This window comes from Nuphar pumila, chromosome 15 (genome assembly GCF_984573655.1).
Source record: "Nuphar pumila chromosome 15, dmNupPumi1.hap1.1, whole genome shotgun sequence".
In the NCBI taxonomy this organism is placed as follows: Eukaryota; Viridiplantae; Streptophyta; class Magnoliopsida; order Nymphaeales; family Nymphaeaceae; genus Nuphar; species Nuphar pumila.
In genome coordinates, this window is record NC_143263.1 from 5904470 (window position 1) to 5924810 (window position 20341).

At 37.7% G+C, this 20341-nt stretch overlaps 1 protein-coding gene across 6 annotated transcripts; it reads right to left on the reverse strand.

The window, feature by feature from the left end:
- Positions 1 to 3806: 3806 nt before the first annotated feature.
- On the reverse strand, positions 3807 to 19237 carry LOC149814266 (uncharacterized). 6 transcript variants are annotated; one of them, XR_016427960.1, is made up of 9 exons: positions 18529 to 19237; positions 16972 to 17032; positions 8664 to 8932; positions 8246 to 8447; positions 7961 to 8083; positions 7654 to 7756; positions 7425 to 7543; positions 4911 to 5072; positions 3980 to 4078 (listed from the first exon to the last, which is right to left on the reverse strand). XR_016427960.1 is itself a non-coding variant. In XM_089989388.1 (8 exons), the coding sequence occupies exons 1-8, from the start codon at positions 18955 to 18957 to the stop codon at positions 4009 to 4011; spliced, it is 1392 nt and encodes a 463-aa protein (XP_089845514.1). In that variant the 5' UTR covers positions 18958 to 19237; the 3' UTR covers positions 3807 to 4008. The 6 variants fall into 6 exon arrangements, 4 of the variants coding, with proteins under 4 accessions (XP_089845514.1, XP_089845515.1, XP_089845513.1 ...); XR_016427959.1 differs by having other exon boundaries at positions 7961 to 8086; XM_089989388.1 differs by lacking the exon at positions 4911 to 5072 and having other exon boundaries at positions 3807 to 4078; positions 7638 to 7756.
- Positions 19238 to 20341: the final 1104 nt, after the last annotated feature.

Sequence of the window (20341 nt, forward strand, 5' to 3'; positions counted from 1 at the left end):
GTAATCCTTTTTTATACATCCCATAGATTATTGATTTTTTTTACCTACCCTCCCCTAAATGAAGCGGTCCAGAAAATTCAGCATTGAAAGGCTAAAATCTTATCACTTATTAAAGCTGATCCAGAAAATTCAGCATTGAAAGGCTAAAATCTTATCACTTATTAAAGCTGATCCAGAAAATTCAGCATTGAAAGGGTAAAATCTTATCACTTATTAAAGCTGATCCAGTAGCATGGTGCAAAGATATTTTGCTTTTTCTAAAACAATATAAAAATAACAAAATGCAATCCGCGTAGCTTATTTCTTATCCTATTCAGTGACTTTTTTTGTTTGAATAATTTACAGAAAGACACCCAAATTTTAAGTTATTACATTTAACCGACTACTTTATGTCAATACATTCCAAATAATTGGCCGAGTATAAGATGACAAATTTTTTAACAACTAATCTTATGTCATCTTTTAGTTTGTTGTTAAACAATCGACAATGAGGACACATTTTAAGTTCTTTTTTACAGCACAAAGTTCAACCGATTGATTTTAGGACCAAGTGTCTTTGAAATATTGCCTTTATAAATTAGAACTTACAAAAGCATAGGGCTAGATGCAATAACTGAAATAAGTTTAAGTGTTTTTTTTTTTGTAAATTAATCTTTTTTTAAAAGGCAACTATGGAGCGCTTTTGACCAGTAAAATGAAAGATTTCATAGAAGCAAAAAGGCTTCTAGTTTGATGCACCAAAAAAGCAAACGTCAACACTCGATAACAAGCTCTCTCTCTCTCTCTCTCTCATATCAGGTCTACTTGAAAGGAATGAGTAATGAAGCAAGCGACGGAATGTCAGTGGGTGAGTGAGAGGTGGGGTCTGACTTCAAGAGATTCTAGGGTTTGCTTGCATTGATTGACGCTTCAAATACAAAAAGTTAGTAAACCTTTATAATTATATGCAAAGGATATGATATCCTGGTGTCTTGTGGGGTGACTGGGTATCCTCTTAAAAGGCAAGGTTCCGGATAGATGTAGATCAGATATGTCAGGCCTCACATGGCACTTACAACCATATATATATATATAGAGAGAGAGAGAGCATTTATCATTCAAACATTACCAAAATACATCCAACCTAATATTGGATGAGAGAGGAACATCATAAGAGTAAGACAGCTACCATCTAGATGGTGACTGTGCACAGTTCAGAGCACAAGTAGATCCAAACCCCATCTCTACTATGTAATTTAAGAGTCAGATACACGTCAAACATAACCCGCTGACGTAGCCTTCCAAAATTGAATTTGATGCCCCTGAAAAAGATATCGTTTCTTTCGGTCCATATCACCCACCATGCTGAAAACAACCATACCCGCCACAATAATCTCCCTTTTTTTTTGTTTCGTAAACTCATGGGACCAAACAAGAGGTCCCGAATAACAGAACTCGAACAGGTTTGAACAGGCGGTGCACCCCAAGTTTGAAAGAATAGGTCTAAAACTATCGGGCAAAACCAAAATAGGTGAGTTGTGTCCTCTACCGCCTTCTCGCAAAGAACACACATGCTTGAAAATTGAAGCCTCCATTTCCTGACATTAATCTGGGTTTGAACATGATCCAGAGCCACTAACCACGCCAACGCTTTTGCCCTTAGAGCGGGCCCCTTACCCCATACACAATCAATGGAAAACCAATCCATTCTGGATGGCAACAAGGAATAATAAACTTGCTTAATGGAGAACCTATCTCCGCTCGCCATGGCCCAGTGAAACCACGAGCGGCCATGGCCAGGACTAAGATCCCTGTCCCTGAAGGAGCGAAGTATTTTCCGCCACTCCAACTAGAGGGATGAATGACACACTGAACTGGGCGTCGAAAGAAGGGAGTCAGGTAAACTACCATATTTTTTCCTAACAAACGTAGCCCAAGAAGACGGAGATGTGGAAGCGACCCATGCCCACTTCAAGACTAAAACGATGCTCCTCTTTCTCAGAGTCGGAATCTCCAAGCCGCCTCGCTGCCTCGAGAGAACTATCTGCTGTCAAGAAACAAGCGTGTACTTTTTGTGAGACGCATTCCCAGACCAAAGAAAGTGCGAAAGCAAACGGTTAATCGTTCGTTCTACTGTCATCGAAATAATGGACATGCTTATACGAAAATCTGGTAATCTGGCCAAAACATGACGAATGAGCGTCAATCATCCCGCAAAAGATAAATATCGGGTCTTCCAAGACTGCAATCTCTCTTGCACCCGCTCTATAGTAGACGTCCAAGACGAAGTTCTCGACGGTTGCAGTGAGTGCAATGATAAACCCAAGAAATTAACATGAAGGTCGGATATCGGGCAGTTAAAGATCCTTGCAACAGCTGATTGGAGGGGGGGTCAGCATTGAATAAGACCAGAGCGCACTTACTCTCGTTCAGGCGAAGGCCAGAAATTGCAGCGAATATTTTAATAATGAAGCACAACCTAGACATTTGATTAACATTCGCATGACCAAATATTATAGTATCATCTGTATATTGAATTGTGTGACCAACAAAACCAGGAATGCCCAACGAATTCAAGAAGCCTGTTTGTTCTGCCCTTTTCATGAGAATAGGTAAACCCTCTGTCGCGATATTAAAGAGGATGGGGGCTAGGGGACAACCCTGTCGCACGCCTCTAGCCAACTTGAATTTTTCCCCTCTCAGTCCGTTGATGCACACCGACGACACTGATTTCGTGACCAGCTCCTTAACCCATGCAATAAACCAGTTGTCGAACCCCATATTTGTTAGAGATTCAAACAGAAATCTCATGTCAGACTATCATAAGCCTTGTGAAAATCCAATTTTAATAAGAAGTACGGTGTTTCAGTCGACTGTAAAGAGTGAAGAAGCTCAGTTGCACAAATAAATGACCCTTGCACACTTCGACCTGAAATAAAAGCCCCTTGATGCGGAGAGACAAGTTGATCAATGACAGCATGCAACCGGTTAGCCAACACCTTAGATATAATGCGATACAAAGCGCCCATCACCGAAATCGGCCTGAAATTGGATATGTCTGACACCCCTTGCCTTTTAGGAATCAAAGAAATGACTGCCACATGGTATGATTTAGGCAGCCTGGCATTACGATAGAATTCATCGAACAACTGGAGCAGGTCAACTTTAACAAAGCCCGTAGTTACCAGGAAACTATATGAATACAAGAAGCAACACATTAAGCGGAAACCGGAAGTGTTATAAAGCGGGAAGCAAGATATGGTTGTGCATTTATGCAAGCAACTGAAAAATGGAAAAGAAATAAATAGAAAGCAATATGAAGCGCAGGCAAAAGCAAATAAGAAATGACAAAAATACAAATATAAATAGATATAAAACCAACATTCAAGCCTGCTATAAAAGAATTATAAGTTTTTAATATGAAAAATGTATGAAATGAAGGAGACGCTAGTGAAAAAGTAACAAGAAGAGAGAGGGAAACATTAAGGAAACATAAGAGAATCCACTTGGGAATAAAAAAGGAAGCAGACTCTCACTAAAGGGAATTGATTTTCTCATATTTTGGAAACCAGTTTCCCACAGCTTCCCTTCCTTTCGGGGAAGTGAAGAGTTTCCCACTTCCGAGAAGAGAGAGTCTGGAGAAATGAATTTCCCCATGTAGCAAAAAGCTTCTGGTAACTGTGCAACAACCAAGCATAAATCACAGACTTAAAATGGGTCTCATTAGAATGCAGTACGGAGAGAGGAACAAATCAAAGAGCACAAAATCTAAAAAGAGTGAGACTTCTTAGATTGTACGAGTCTCCACTCATAAACACCAGTGCCTGTGGGAGCAAAACGTTTGAAGATTTATAAGCATTTTATATTCTGGATAAATATACGTTACAAATAAAGATCAGAATGGAAAAAGGTGGAGGGGATTTTAACACTCTTTCAAGACCATGAGCAAGTACAAAAGGTACCTTCTGAACTGAAATTATACAACCTCCCTCCCTCCCCAGCTAAAAAAAAATCTTTCAAAAGTTACACCTACTTCCCAATATCTTTTCCAACTTTCTCGCTTGATCTTTTCTCTGCGGCTTCTTTTCTTTTCTGTTGCCTGCAAACAGGAACGATAACAAATGAGAAGGTTGGTAATAACCAAGTTGGCAACTATGTCACAAGGACACTGATGCGAACTTGTATGAGTTTGAGACACAAATAAACAATTTTTTTGAAAATTAGACATGAAAGATTTTGCGTTTTTTAATTGATAAAATAATACATTTTTGATATTTTACTATATAAAAATCCATTTAATATTAAACATATTAAAGTAATATTAACACTATTAAAATATTGTTGAAGATGTCATGAAGTGTTGTGGGCATGTCCACAAACTGTGTCGTGCCCCTTAAGAACCGGACCCTAAATGGTGTGTCTCTATAACAGGTTGATGGGTAGCTGAAACTAGGGGTGCACAAGAGCCGGGCTCGAGCAGAGCTCAAGCCCAGCTTAAGCTCAAGAAGCTCGACTCGTTCAGAAAAAGGCATGTTCAAGCTCGGGTTGAGCTGAGCCGAGCTTGAACAGAATGAGTACAAACTCGGCTCTGAGTTTAGCTAGAGTCTGGCCAGGCTTGGTTGGAGCCGAGTTGATTTTTTGAAAAAAAATATTTTCAATGAAAATGGGAAAAGCGGGATTCGAAACACCACCTCTCACACAAACGTCTAACATACAAACCACTTGGATGAAACCTTGGCTTTTGTTTTTTGTCCAAAAAAATGCAAACATATCCAAGCTCGGCTCGTTTATATTTAACGAGCTTAAGCTTGTGTTCAAGCTCCGCTTGTTTATTTACTTGGACGAATCTGAGCTGGGCTTAAACGAGTCGAGCCCAAGCCGAGCTCGAGCTAGCTTGGCTCGTTGTGCAGCCCTAGCTGAAACTACCTTACCATATACACCGCAAGTATCCTCAATGGTAGCACAAAGTCTTGAACCAATGCATTAAAACCCAGTTCCTGGCTCAAACTTAAAATTAGGTAGTTCTCTTTTCACAAGAGAAAAAAGAGGCGGTCGGCCTAGGCAAAAGCAGACCCTAGTTTCAAACACAGTATCTGCAAACGAAGATGAATGATTGAAATGGTCAGATTAATGTGAAGGATGTCAACTCGCATGGTTGGAAGCTGATCCACAATTTTCATACATAAAGGTCAACGCTCAAGAATTACTGAATCAGACAATAAGAAAAGAAATGATAAAATCTAGAGAAAGATGTTTCCCAGCCATGGTTATTATAATGGTTAGTTCTTTAGTATCTTGCATTAGACAATATACAAGATCTAAGAGAATTCTCCAAAACAAGTTCAAAGGGAAAACAATATTCGCTTGTGCTGAAGACTAAATAAATCGATGAAGTGAGAAAAACATTATACAAGTTTGATAATTAGTATAATGTTTTCGTCTCTCTGCCATTGACTATAGTTAAGGTGCAGATTGCAAGAGGCTCAACTCTAGTCTCTGTTTTTGTACTAATGAAGATGCTTCTTCATTACGAGTTTCTGCATCAACACTCACATTCTCATCATTTGATGATGAGATTTGTTCATTAAACAATGCAACTGTTCGCCTATCAAAAAAACATTGAAACTATTCACTACTTATTTCAGTTAAGCACGGAGACTTGGTGTGGTGGACACTGCATAAATATCCCTTTGACTCACAGTCCTTGTTCAAAGAGAGAAATCCGTACCAACTATCAAACTGTGTGACCTTTAGCCCTTCAAGATATCAGGAATTCACTCAACAAATGTCACAAGCCATTTATATGAAATTCAATACTAAATAAAGAAACACGTCCCTCTGAATTCATCTGCATATCCAACTTGGCCAAGACCTACTAGCAAACTTATTTATCCGAGATTGAGAAAGATGTGAATTTAGAATAGGCAACCAAAAATCCACAGTAACAAATAGTTGAGATGCTGTCAAGTAATGCAAACTTATGTGTATATTCCTCAAGAGTAGTTAATGGCATATGATTTATCAGAACTGTTATAAAAAAGGCGCCAGTCCACAAATCAGTTATCTAGTTTACTAGATGCATCATTGTCAAAGTTGGTTCAGAATGACAAAAAGAATGTGAAGCAAGAAGGTGTGTAGTAAGTGTAATACAGGAAATACAAAGAAATGCCTCTTAGGTGCTTACAAAATACACAAGTAGGAACACCACCAAGAACCACTTATGAGTCAAGATGCAAACACAAGCACAATGCCACTAATGGGCAACACAAAGAGCATAAAAAATATATATTTGTATTCCAATGAGAGCTTGAAACAAGCATAATACAAGAAGAGGATTATTCCACTTTATATAGAGAAGAGAGGCCACTTAGAGCCATTGGGAAACACCCCAACGGCTATAAATATAGCCGTTGGGGAGGTTTTATAGCCATTGGGGAGGTCCCAACGACTCTAATGGCTAAGGACCATTATGTCCCTAGCAAGAAATAAGAAGACAAAAATAGAAAAACAAAGAAAGTAAAATGTAAAAATACTAAAGTGCCCCTAATGGGCACAGCCTATTACACAAAAAATGACAAAATTACCCCTAATGGGTTTATGTATTACAAGCACAAGAAAAATATATATACATATTTATATGTATATATGCATATACAATCATATTATACACCTATATATGTACGATGTTACTGCGACATTGCACTTTGAGTGCCGTACCCGTGTCAACACGGGTACTGGTACCTGGACACAGCATTTTCCATGTCCTATATTATATTATATTATATTATATTATGTATTATATTTTCAATATATAATATATATTTTAGATATATAATATATATTTTCAGTATATTTTAGATATATAATATATATTTTTCAGTATATATTTAGCCGTGTTGCCGTATCCATATTTTTTGGAATTGTCATGTTGTACACTCCATACCTGTACCCGCACCCGTACCCATACATGTACCCATACCCGTACCCGTACCCAGGTGACATAGTATATGTGCAATTTAACAGTAAGGGCAGGCAGTGAGCAGAAATGATTCATCATGCAGACATCACAGATAGAGAGAGAGATAAACTTTTGAATTCAAATAATTATCCCTAATATTAAATTGTACAGGAACTCTCATGTTTCCAGAAAAGTTGTTGACACCACGGAAGATTCAATGGGAATTAACCCGCAGTGATATATATTAAGGTGCTGAATGCTAAACTAAAATGCTTCCATTCAGGTCCCAAAATTAATAGCCAACAAGTAAAAAATATGAAGCCTAGTTTTCCAGTAACCAATGCCATTGTTGACTATGCTAGTGCTGCCAACAAGTACTGATTACTAATTGCATCCTGGAATGATATGAGGCTTATTTTATGAGTTGTCTAATTTAAGTAGAATTCTGGTAGATAAAAGTAAGATGCATACAAAATAGAGAACTTACGCAAAAGCAGTATATCCAGCACCAGCATTTGCAGCAGACAGCAATGCCGCATGTGCACCAACTGTTGATATAGGATCCTGTCCACCAGCAGGCATGGGAACCTTCCTATCACCGTCCACCTGAAAAACAGAAGACAACATGCATTGACCAAGCTGTCATAGAATAATATCCTGAGCAAATAAAAACTTTGGGAGGTTTTCAGAACATAAAAACCTTGTCCCATTTTGACCTTTTGTTCTGCCTAGCATCCTTTTGCAATGCATCACCAGTGGTAGGAGCTGGATGCAGTGAGGGCAAATTTACAGCAACAGCTGAAGCACTTAGGATTGGTGCTGAAGGCAACAAGAAAGGAAATAATGAGCAATAGGAGCTTGAAGATAGATGTTGCCTAACATGAAAAAGAAGATCTCCAAATCCTCAAATATTAAAATGTATGAAATGGCACAATACAAGCTGAAGAGGTGCAATAGCCAACAATAAGACACCAAAAGTATCCAAAGTACATGATCCTAGTTATCATGGCATCCTTCCATCACCTGTCACTTGTGGCTTTGGTGCTGGAACCACTGGTGTAGGCAGTATGCCACCTTGAGTAAACTCAATTTTCTGGTTCTTCCTTTTCTCCTGTTCTTTCCTTTCCATCTCACGTTTCATTTCAGCTTCTTTTCGACATAGAGAACATGGGAAAACCCAATTTCAGATATGAGAGCTAACTGTCCCTACATCTCTCACAACACAAACAAAGCAATAACAAACATGGATTCTACAAAATAAAGTTTACAGACATTCTCCAGTGGGCAGCTAGAGGAACTGTCAATGACCTATTTCGTCATAATAGTCGCTTTTGTCATACCCATAAGGGTCAAACACGTCTTTGCTGAAGCAGGTACCAAGCGGATCTATTTCTTGGTACCGCACTGCATGCTGCAAAAAGTTGGGGTTCCTATAACCTTTTGAATTGCGCAAATCTTCATTGAAGCTTCTGCCACTGCTCATAAGACCAAGAAACTTAATGATTTTGGCCTGCAGAAAACATTCATTTTACTTTGTCAGATGGTAACAAACACTGGATCCCCTTCAAAGATTGAAGTTAAGAAACTAAAAATTCAAGTGAAAATGCCATTCAAAGAACTTTCCTGGAAAGGATAACATTTACATCACAAAAGAAAGAAAGAGAATTGCAACCAAGCAATCAAATAGCACATATCCTGGCATAAATCCATCCAATCTTACACTTACCTGCAGCTCTGCTGAGCACTTGGCTGTAGGTGGTGTAGGAAGAAATATTTCCAATGGATCAACATTCTCTTTTAATGCGTCTTCTTCTCCAGGCCTTCCGGTGGCTTCAGTGTTTTGATCTGCTTCAAGTTCTCTAGCAGTACTGGAGTCCACATGTGAATCAACATCAGACTTCAGTTCTTCAGCTTGTGGGACCAGCTGTGCAGTTTCCGTCTTGCTTGGGGTCATGATCCTAACAGACCCAGGAGGTGTCCTGTACTGGTATGCCTCTACCAAACCATGAGGCAGGGAAAAAAAGAAATCCCTTCATTAAAAGCCATAAACATAAAATAAACAAAACATAAATTAGTACTCTTAAGAGACGAGCTCATGTCAGAGGTGTCCCTTGTTTAGAGTTATGTACAATACTGTATTACTAATTGTGTGCTGCCCCTTTCTTTGTGGATTTACTTGTATATTACATTCTTATTAGGGGTATTCTTATCCATGTAATATTATGTTAGAGCCAACGGTTTTTGTCGTGTAGTGTAGGATGAGGTGACGCCCCTCTATATGGTTGTATATTTCTTCTTTTTCAAGCTATTGAAGTTTCTAGTTCTTCCCTCTTTTGTTGGCTCTTGTTCTCCCTAATTTCCACGGCTGTTTGAGTTCGGATATGGTATCAGAGCCATAACTGAAGAGAAGAGGCATTCGATCATCTCAGAGGGACTGTTGCTTCATTCTGGTTGTGGGATTCTCATCTGTGTTGATGTCATCAGAGGAAGAACGACCATATGGTCAGGTGATCTGTTCTTCGATCTGATTTGGGGGTTCACTAGGGTTTGATTTTAGAAGTCTTTGGAATCAAACCCTAGTCAATTTGGTGCGGTTCTGGATTTTAAAGGATTTTTCTGTATATTTTCTGCCGTGAGAAGGAATCTGACCAGATTTCAGAAATCTTGAAAACCTGATCAGATTGATGGTAGTTTGAGCCTTGAGGTGTTGGTCGATTGCCTTGCTATCGTTTTGATGTTAGAAAGTTGTGGACACTAATCTTTTCAGTGTTTGAAGTATCATACCGTGATAGGTATCGTTACTTTGGGTAAATTAATACGATATACACCTGCATCTCGATACGGGTGTGTAACGTACCTGTATCAGGTGGATCGTATGATACACCCTACAACATACGATACACCCCAATACAATGTGTATCTTACGATACACAATTCGTGCAGTTTATGTTACACTAACTCTTTTTTTTTAACATATAAGACTCCTTAGGGTGAATTTGTGTTCACTCCTAAAGAACTTGAGATTGATTTTTTGCAAGAAGAAGTCTTCATTTTTGTTTGAACTAAAAACAAAATTGGTTACTTAAAATTTTTAGGTACTGAGAAACACTTTGGAATTTTGTTTTTGTTTATGTAAACATGCACTATTATGAATCTTATGACTTGTTAGCTTAGTTTTGTTGTTTATTATTTCACGATTTACATTTTTCTTATAAGATATGCATACCCTTCATAGCATATTATCTTGATTATTGAATGTCCAATGTCTTATGCAGCTAATAATTGCTTGATATGTGATATTATGGTTTTATTTATCATTGTTTCTTGTGTTATGAATTTTTTAGATTTTTCCTATTGTTTTGGAATTTTTGGAGGTTTTCTATTAAAAATATGATTTTTTACGATGTGATACAATACATATCTTATTTTGTGTCCAGCCGATATGGGTTACGATACACTTTTATAATCTTGAATCTTTTGGAAAGTTTGATGGTATTTTGGTGGTTATATTGATTCTTGCAAGTATGGCTTGCATGGGATAATCAGTTGCTTGTGAATTTGAGTTCAACATTGATATTGGGTGCCAATATTTATGAAGTTTGATATTCATAACTGGTTTTGAGTGTGTATCAGTGATGTGTTTGGCCTTGCTGATCATGTATTTAGTTAATCTTGTTTGGAGATTACACTTGGCTGCCAGTTGTGGTAATCTGATTAAGGGTCTTGACTATGTTTCAGTTTGTGAGATTGCATCCCTTTCACATTGCAGTCTCTTTTGTGTGTAGACAGTTTATACTTGACTCGTCGGTTCATATTGGCTTGATCTTTTGGGTTGTATAGTTGTCTTCATTCAGCATATTTGCTGTTGTTTTGCTGTATTGGTGTTATGTGTGCAACCTATATTATAGTTTGGGGTTGTGTGAGGTATGGAGCAGAGTTGCCAATCGACGAAGCAGGAGCAGAAAGCGATTCGAGAAGCGAAAGTGGGAAGCAAGGCACTTCTAAAATTTTAAGAAGTGAAAAGCGCAGGCTGACTTAGAAGTGAACCGGGAATTGTCTCGAAAGAGACCTAAGAAGCAAACCAAAAGCAAAGAGGAAACGGCCTAGGATTCAAGTGGGAAGCGAATAAGAATCGAGTTTCCGCGATATTGAGAAAAAAATTGTTAAAGGCTCTAAACCCCCCCAAAAAAGAAAATTCACTTCCTGATATTGGGAAGCAAGTGAAAAGTGAGTGGAAAGAGAAATGGGAAGCACACATTAACAATAATGGAAAGTGTGCTTCCCATTTAAAATAGTCGCTTCCCCGCTTGTTTTGGAAGCAATGCATTTCGAGCTTTCGAAACATGTTTCGGGGAAGCGTACTATAACGTTTTTGGTAACCTTGGTATAGAGAAAGAAGGAATTTAAATTGTCCTAATGAAGTTGAATGGGACAAATTATGCATATTAGGTTGATTTCATAACAATTGTAATTGTTAGAAAGAGGCTTGGTGGCTATTTGAACAGGACCAAAGCCAAACCAAAGTTTGTTGACGTCGATTATGAGAAATTGTTAGAAGAATAGATAGTGAACAATGCACGAGTAAATACTTGTATATTAGGTTCAGTGAAACAAAGGATAGTTGTGAACCTCTCAAATTTCAGGAGGCTAAAGAAATGTGGGTGTATCTTAAACAAGTCTACAAGCAAGAAAATTGGGCTAGACAATACCAACTCGTGCAAGAATTGAAGGCTATATGTTAAAGAAACAAGTCGGTTGAAAAGTTTTACTCTGTCATGCAAAGAGTTTGGGTTGTAATTGCACTCATGGAAGGTCAAACCAAATGTGAAAAGTGTACCATATGTCAGACTTGTATGGGGCTACTTGATCAACATAAGGAGACAATCAGACTTATTGAGTTTCTTATAGCACTTAGACTTGAGATTGACGGTGTGAGGAGTGTCATCTTGCATTGTCCTCTATTGCTCTCAATTACTCATGTTTTAGCTAAGTTGATTGCAGAAGAGAACAAGTTAAAGTCTCTTGGGACCTATTCATCCAGTGACAGTGTTATGGCGGTTCCTCAATAGTTTGTGGCAAAGAAGGTGGCAAGACTGGGGGTAGAGGTGACATGAGTTCTCTTCAATGTCATTGTTGTAAGGAACATGGCCGCACGAAGAATTCATGCTCGTCACTAAGGAAGAAAAGAGGTCCCTTATAGTTGCATCAAATGGAAAGGGTGCTAAGCCCAATGATAGTCTTGCTGACAGTAGTACTCAGAGTGTTATCTCATCTTTAGAGAGGTTCATAAACCACTCCAGTGATAGTCAAATTCAGTTATTGGAGAAGATGCAATAATACATTCAACAATTGCAACTTCTTGCTCAATCAATCATAGTCGCTTCTTCAACTACTCTTGCTTCTTCATCTGGTACTGCCCTTACAGGTATCTTAAGTTACTCCTCTGGTTGGTTAATATACTCGGGAGCTTCTTGCCACATGATAGCCCATGAGTCTATATTAACCAATTGTCAACCCTGCAATGGTGTTTTTCGCACTGCAAATGGTTTATCTATGTATGTTTCAAAAGTCGGTTCTATTACTTTTGGCTCTTATCCTGGTAGAAAATTCAATATCCCTCAAGTCACAACTGAGATTGTTTAGTTAAGGTGACTATTGGGTGAGTTGGGTGTTCTTATTGTTGTCAGGACTTCTTTGTATTGTGACAATATGAGTGCTATTCATATAGCATAAAATCCAGAGTTTCACAAAACAACCAAGCACATGGAGATAGATCATCACTATACCAGGAAAGCCTATGAGGATGGAGTTGCTTTAGAGCATGTGAGCTCACATGATTAGATTGCAAATATGTTTACAAAGAGTTTTGCTTTGTCTCATTTTAACACTTTCCTTTGCGAACTTGGGATGACTCCATCACATCACCCTAAGTTTGAGGGAGAGTGTTGAAAGTTATGTACAATATTGTATTACTAATTGTGTGTTGCCCCTTTTCTTTGAGTATTTACTTGTATATTGCATTCTTATTAGGGGTATCCTTGTTTATGTAATATTACGTTAGAGTCAACAATTTTTGTCTTTTAGTGTAGGATGTGGGGACGCCCCTCTAGATGATTGTGTCTTCTTTTCCAAACTAATGAAGTTTATAGTTCTTCCCTCTCTTGTTGCTTCCTCTTCTTTCTAATTTTTATGGCTGCTTGAGTTCAGATATCCATAAACGGTATTACTATAAAGGAAGCACAATAAGTCATTCTTTCTCACAATGAACCAGACCGAATTTCACATAAAAATCAAAAATCAATTTCAAAGCAACATTTTCATTCTTAGATCGAATTCAGGTGAAGAATATTTATCAAATGAATTTCAAAATTATTTGAAACAAAATGGTATTTGCCATCAAAAGTCATTCCCTAGAACTCCTCTATAAAATAGGCTAGTGGAAAAAAAACATAACATACTATGAAAACCGCTAGAACCCTACTTATTTCAAAAAATATTCTTAAAAGTTTTTGGGCCAAGACCATTCTAACTTCAACTTATTTGATAAATAGAATGACCTAATCCTCTTTGACAAAATTTCCTTCCTACAAGAAAATATTTAAAATGACACCCAATTTTAAGTGTTTGACGTTTTTTTGTTGTAAATGTTTTATGCTTTTACACAAAAGAGATAAGTTAACTTCAAAAGTTATTCAATGTGTATTCATTGTATATAGGAAAAATAAAAATAGATATAGATGTTTTGATTCCAAAAATAATAAACTTTATGTTTCTAAGGATGTGACTTTCTTAGAAAATGAAAATGGATTTGATAAAGATGATAGAAAAGAGAAGGTAGACTATACATTTTTTGTTTGGTGTGCCTTGAGGCAACAAAGGCCTCGCCTCGCCTCAAGACACGCCTTTTGTGCCTCGAGGCATGCTTTTAACAACAATGCTCTACATACATACATCCTCTCTCACTAAGGCACACACATACACCCTTTATATAAGGGAGCGAGAGAGAGAAAAGGAGAGGACCAGCCTAACGGTTAGTTGTTGGACCTCCCTCCAACTAGCCGTTAGGCATAGTCCTAACAGCTAGCTTGATCAAATCAGTTTGATCAAAAAAGGAAAAATTAAAATTAAAATTAAAATACATATAAATATTAGTCCTTAAATAATGACTAAAAAATAAACACAAAAGTACAAATTAAATTTACATATTCTAACCCTACAAGCATACATTTAAGTATACTTAATCTAAGTACTAAATACATAATAGGTATACCTAAAAGTAAAAAAGGATACAAAGAAAACACCGATAAGTATACCTCGGTAATTAAATAATTTAAATCACAATATTACATTAATCCTTACAGGCATTACCAAATCCAACCCTATCAGATCTAGCCTAATCGAATTTGGGCTCTGATTTGAAGTCAGATGGAGCAAGGTAATAATGAATCTGAATCTGATTAGATAGTCGGATATATTTTACAGGTATTTGGGTGGGATAATCCATCAGATTCAAATTCACTTCTGTTTTGGATTCAGATGCAAATCTGCATACGGAGTGTGATTAATAATCAGATCCCGTTTGCTTTACTGAATACGACTGATCGGATTCAGATTTGATCAGACATCCACTGACATCCCTAATTTAACTTAACCAATTTTCTGTTTTAAAGTATGATTTTTTAGGACAAGTCGGTACCCCAAATAAAAAAAAATAAAAACACACACAAAATATATAAAGTTTACATTGTAAACAAACTACTAAAATTAATAACAAACATGTATACAACATAAAATCAATCAACAATAAGCAATAGACAAAACATAACATGTCATCGTACACTGTAAAGCAATTATATTAAATAATCTGCTAAAAAAATGAAGAATAAATAAACAATTGAATAAAGAAACCATACAACTAACAATGTGAATGAACAATATACAAAAAATAAAATCATGTAAACAAAAAAATTAACAACAGCAAGAGGAAATACAGTATAATTAACAAAATCATGTGATTAGTTCATTGTGCTGAAATAGAGTATTATATATGCTGAAATAAAGTATATAATATAACTGAAATATAGTATAATTAACAGGAAGAAGAAGAAGAAAAAGGAAGAGGAAGGAAAAACGGGAAGAAGAAAAATGAAAATGGAAGGAAAAGGAAAAAAAAGGAAGAGCAAGGACAAGAGAAAAAGAAAGAAAAAGAGAGAGAGAGAATGAGAGAAAGAAAGAGGGTGAGAACTGAGAATGAAAGAGAGAATAGAGTGAGAACGAGAGAGAGAGAGAGGAGGGCGTACATCTTGGTCCTCTTCTTCTTCTTCTTCTTGCAAAAACCCAAGAGACACTGAGAGAGAGAGAGTACCTCTTGGTCCTCTTCTTCTTCTTCTTGCAAAAAATCGAGAGCCCGTGAGAGAGAGAGAGAGTGAAAAGGGGAAAAGGGGGAAATTAGGGCCCCTTTTCTCCTTTTATATGGGTCGTTTGGTCAACCCAAAAAAAAACAAGACCAATCTAGGCTTAAGCTTAGGTTGTCCCAGCCTAGGCGAGCTAGCCGCCGCCTAGGCACTAAAATAGGACCCCATTGCCCAAACCTAGTCACCCAAGCGGTGGGGTTGCGCCTAGGTCGCCTAGACACTGCCTTTGACAACCAAGTTAGCTACTATTTGAACCTTAGATCCTTTGCTTCATCTATGCTTAACTGCAAGGCTTTTAACATTGCCTTTTTCTTACTCTAAAACTCCACCTCATTCTTCTCATTGTTTCTTTGTTGTCCAACACTCAACACTAGATAACAGTACATCTTACCCTGGTCCTAGTGATCTTTCTTAATCAAACCCAACATCTTGTTGTATAAAAAAAACCAAAGGGCCCCATGAATCTTAATCACCATCAGCAACATCCATAATAAAAGTTTTCTAACGATGCAGTTTTCCGGGATACATGTTCTTACGGAAATCTCAAGAGGATATTTGCGATTATGAAAAAGGAGAAATTTTTAACAAAATCACTTACAAAAAGGATCAATTTTTGTCTTTGGGTAACATAAAAAATAGTGGAAAACATATTAATGAAAAAAGGAAACATAGTGAATTATGGAAATAATCACACAAAAATATTTTGATATGATAAAAATGATTGATAAATATTAAAAATTTCCAAGGGATATTTTTTACTATTATTTTTCACTATGTCTATTGAATTAAAGTTCTGGATTTGACCACTATTTTTTCTCTTGATGATTGTCGTTCTAACTAAATTCCAAAATATAAAATTTTGTTCTTCAGAATCTTCCTCTATAAGTCCGACGACTTGTTTGTATGTTTCCTTTCAAAACATGCACTCCAAGCAACAGTAGAAACAATACAACAACAACAACAACAACTACGCCTTCATCCCAAAACAATTGGGGTCAGCGATATGAACCAAAAAAGAAATTCATTTTGGGTCTTCCACATGAATCCTTTTCCTCCAATCATTTCTATCCAACGCCATGTCCTCGGTGAGGTTCAAAGCATTCATATCCTTTCCTATCATCTCCATCCAAGTCTTCCTAGGCCTACCCCGACCTCTTTTAACTAATATATTTTCCCATTTCTCCAACCTTCTAACTGGAGCATCATTAGGCCTTCGCCGAATATGTCCAAACCACCGTAAACGATTCTCTCGCATCTTATTTTCAATGGGTGCAACACCTACCTTCTTACGTATCTCTTCGTTCCGAATCTTATCTTTTATTGTATTTCCACACATCCATCTAAGCATCCGCATCATTATTGAAAGAATATCAGGAAAAGGTATATGTATAACTAATTTATATGCAAAAGAACGATCATTTTGTATTGTAAAAAAGATGCTCCCTACGGCGAATGCAATGAAAATCAAAAGCATGAGACCAATGTCCATGCATATTCCAGATCAAAGCTACAGTCCAATTCATTCATAATAACAGTTAGCAAAAGATATGTCATGCAAACAGAAAGTGGAATTAAGAAAAATAGACATAAAAAATGGAGTAAGGAAGCTGAAGAACATACCATTGGAAGCTTGAAGCTCAGCCCCGAACATAACTCGACCCATACTTAATATCTCACCCTCCTGTGATTCAAAGGAACAAAGCTAAGCAATTAATGGAAACATCAACAACCAAAAGATCCAACCAAAACAAACACTAATAAAGGAAACGTCAAACTTAAAAGAATTACAACTTTCAGCAGAAAACAATAGCCAACAACTAATGCAAGCAAGTTTCAAAGTGCTCATAAAAGCAAAATGTTAAAACACATGGGCATGGAGTTCAAAGTGTTATCTAATGGAGCTTTCAACTCAAAACCTTTTAGCCAAAGGTTCATTTTAGTTTGGTAATTCAACTTTCAGTTGACAGACATACCAAGCAGTATTGCAGGTAGCCACTTTTACATATTTCTCATGTGGATAGAAGGCCCGACTACTATCCTATAAATGTAGACTTTAAGGCACTCCATGATGTAATGATCTCTCTAGCTAAGTGTGGTAAATTCGATATAATTCAATACCTTCTATTAGATAGTTAAGCCAGAGCTCTCAGAATCAGATCTTTTTTCTGGGAAAAGAGCTCTCACGGTCAGCTCGTACTGGAGTCACTCACTTGATCTCTTATAGCATGTCTTTTAAAAGGCCCGGCAATTTTTTATCCTATAAATCAATCTGTTGGTGCCAGGAAAAACTCAACGCTATCGTCTGCTGTTTCTTCCCAGTGATTCAGTCCTTGAAGGCCAGTAGAAACCTTTTAAGCTACAAAGTGGATGAAGAACGTTCTACACAAGGAATGGATCTAGCACCAAGCATGCCCATCAAATTTACAAAGGTGAAGCCTATTGATATAAACAGACACCATTTTCACCTATAGAGATCTACACTAGAAACCTTCCAACATTCAAATCAATACCATGAAAAAGAACACCAACACCCAAAAAGTCCATACCATATTATTTTCAAATCCATATGAAGCATGATCTAATTAAACCCTAATTGTCCAAATCAAACTTAGTGCTCACAAAACCATAACACATAAATCAATACTTACATCATCAAGTATATTTCAAATTCATATGAACTATATCAGACAAACCTAACTGTTCAGCTCTAATGCTGACCAACAGCGAAGACCACCAAGAGCAGCTAGCTAAAATCCCAACCGTGCACCAAAACCCCAATGAATATTGACATCTAAAACTCAACATTTACGCATAAGAATATCATAACGAAAAAGTCATAATATGAACCCTAATTATTCCAAAAAACCCAATCTAACCATTAACCTGTTCCACGAAATCCTAACTCTAATCAATTTCAATAACAACCCACAAGAAGATACTAACAGTAAACAAATTCCACAGAAGACAACAATAATCAAATTAAACCAAGGCCAGATTTGAGTTCTAGTAGTCCAAACGTCAAAACGCATTGAACCGAAACTGTCAAAACCCTAATTCTCGTCAACCACACGCATAATTTGCCATCACGATCTCAACCACCAAAAAACAAAAGAAAAAGAAAAAGGGGGCCTCAATCTTCTCCCGAAGCACAAAAAACAAAAGAAGGCAGGGAATTACCTCCGCCTCAGGCGACAACGCGCTCTCATCGTGAGCATAATCAACAATCGCCAAACCACCACCGTTGATCAACCTCCTAACATCTGAATCCCCAACAGCCGCCGCAGGTGGAGTTGGCATCGTCGTCAGCGGCGACTTCGAAGGGCTCCTGAGGGGCAACCCCACGGTCCGAGCGGAATCCGCATTCTCTGGAGTCCTTAGAACCGGGGATTTCATCGGCATGGTAACGTCATCATCAACATCCCGATCATCGCCATCGTTGTAGTCGTCGCCGCGATCGCCGTCATCCTTACCACGATCGTCCGCAGCGGCATCGTCGACGACGACGCCGTCGTCGTTAGGCTCATCGCCTTCGTCGTCATCGGGATCCATGTCCTCGTCGTTGTACATGGAGAGGAGGGCGATGCCCTCGGCCTCCTTCCGCTCCATCGTGGCCGAGGGAGGAGGTTAGGTTTGTTCGGGGTGATTTGAGAGTTCCCTCTCTACCAGAGCCCTCGGGAAGGAGACGCCCGACGCCAGGAGTTTCGAATAAAGGAGAGTGTTTGGATACGGAGGATTTTTGAGGGAGGCGAATTGGCGGAAGATTTGAACGGCTAAGGAATTGAGACGGGCCGGGTGAGAAAGAGGAGTCTTACGTCGGAAAACCGAAAACCTCACCTTTCCCCACTTTCCTTTCTTGAGAAACCTTTCTGATGAAAAAAAAAAAAACCCAACATTGAAATTATTTGATTCAACCGGCTAGTTTATCTAAGGGTTATCTACAAAAAACATACTTCAAAAAGCTTTATAATTATTAATTCACATTCACACTCAAATAAATTGGTAATTCAAAAGCGTACCTGATGTATTTTGCGGTTAGACAATGGCTTAATATCGGCATTTTTTTCTCAAAAAAAAAAGAGAGAGAGAAATGCGAGAAATTTCCTGACCATTTTTTTGGTAAATATCGGTACAATTCGATTTTTCTGGTTTTCTGATTTTTCGATGTTATTTTATGTTTTTAAATTTTTTTTACTTTGTAAAAATTAATTAAACTATCAATTTTCTAATTCAACTGTTTTGCCTTTTTGTCAAAAAAAAAAAAAAGATTTATAAGAAAATTAAAAAATATACCACCTCGGGTGTCGCCTGTGTGGCCAGGGGTTGGTTGTGAAGGTGTTGAGTAGAACACCTGTGGCACACGTGTGTAGGTAGCTTTCAGAGGTATGCCACGTAAGGCAGGGTGGTCATGGGCCCCACCCGGGGTTTTCCCTAAAAAATAAAAAATATCGTGAGATTTTGGCTGCCTATATTCACCTAAAAACACAGTTTGTCACTATCCATGCCGTCACCAAGGCTGAAAAAAAACTTAGAGAGAGAGAGGATGTAAACTATTAGGGTATGATCTAGCCAATGCTAGTTTCAACTAATCAAATGTTGGTTAAATTGATTTGAATTCGAATTCAGATTCTGATGTTGAAAAGCACATACCATATCCGGTTTTTTACATGTAATCGGATTCAGATATCCATCCAATCTGGATATTTATTGGATTTGGTAGCAAAAAATCAAACCATATTAACATGCTTCTGAAGCAGGAAGTGTAGGGACAAGCTTCCCATTTATGGGAAGTGGGATTCCCACTTGTCTAAAACATGCTTCCCACTCACTTCTTAAAATGTTTTCCTTTAGTTTCTCACTCGCTTCCCCTGGATTCAATTTCATGACCCAACAAAACCCAAAACCCGGTCATTAATTACATGGATGGATCCGGGTTAACCTTGACCCCCAACCCATTGACAGCCCTACTTCTATTGCCCTTGAAACTTCCTAA

Bases quoted from the DNA above. Each gene is read 5' to 3' on its own strand.
- LOC149814266 (XM_089989387.1), bottom strand. From the start codon at position 18,957: ATGGAGCGGAAGGAGGCCGAGGGCATCGCCCTCCTCTCCATGTACAAC. The intron at 7,757-7,960 runs GTGATGGAAGGA...TGTTGCCTTCAG, and splicing joins ACCAAAGCCACAAGTGACAG to CACCAATCCTAAGTGCTTCA. The intron at 7,544-7,637 runs GTTTTTATGTTC...TCTGTTTTTCAG, and splicing joins AAAGGTCAAAATGGGACAAG to GTGGACGGTGATAGGAAGGT.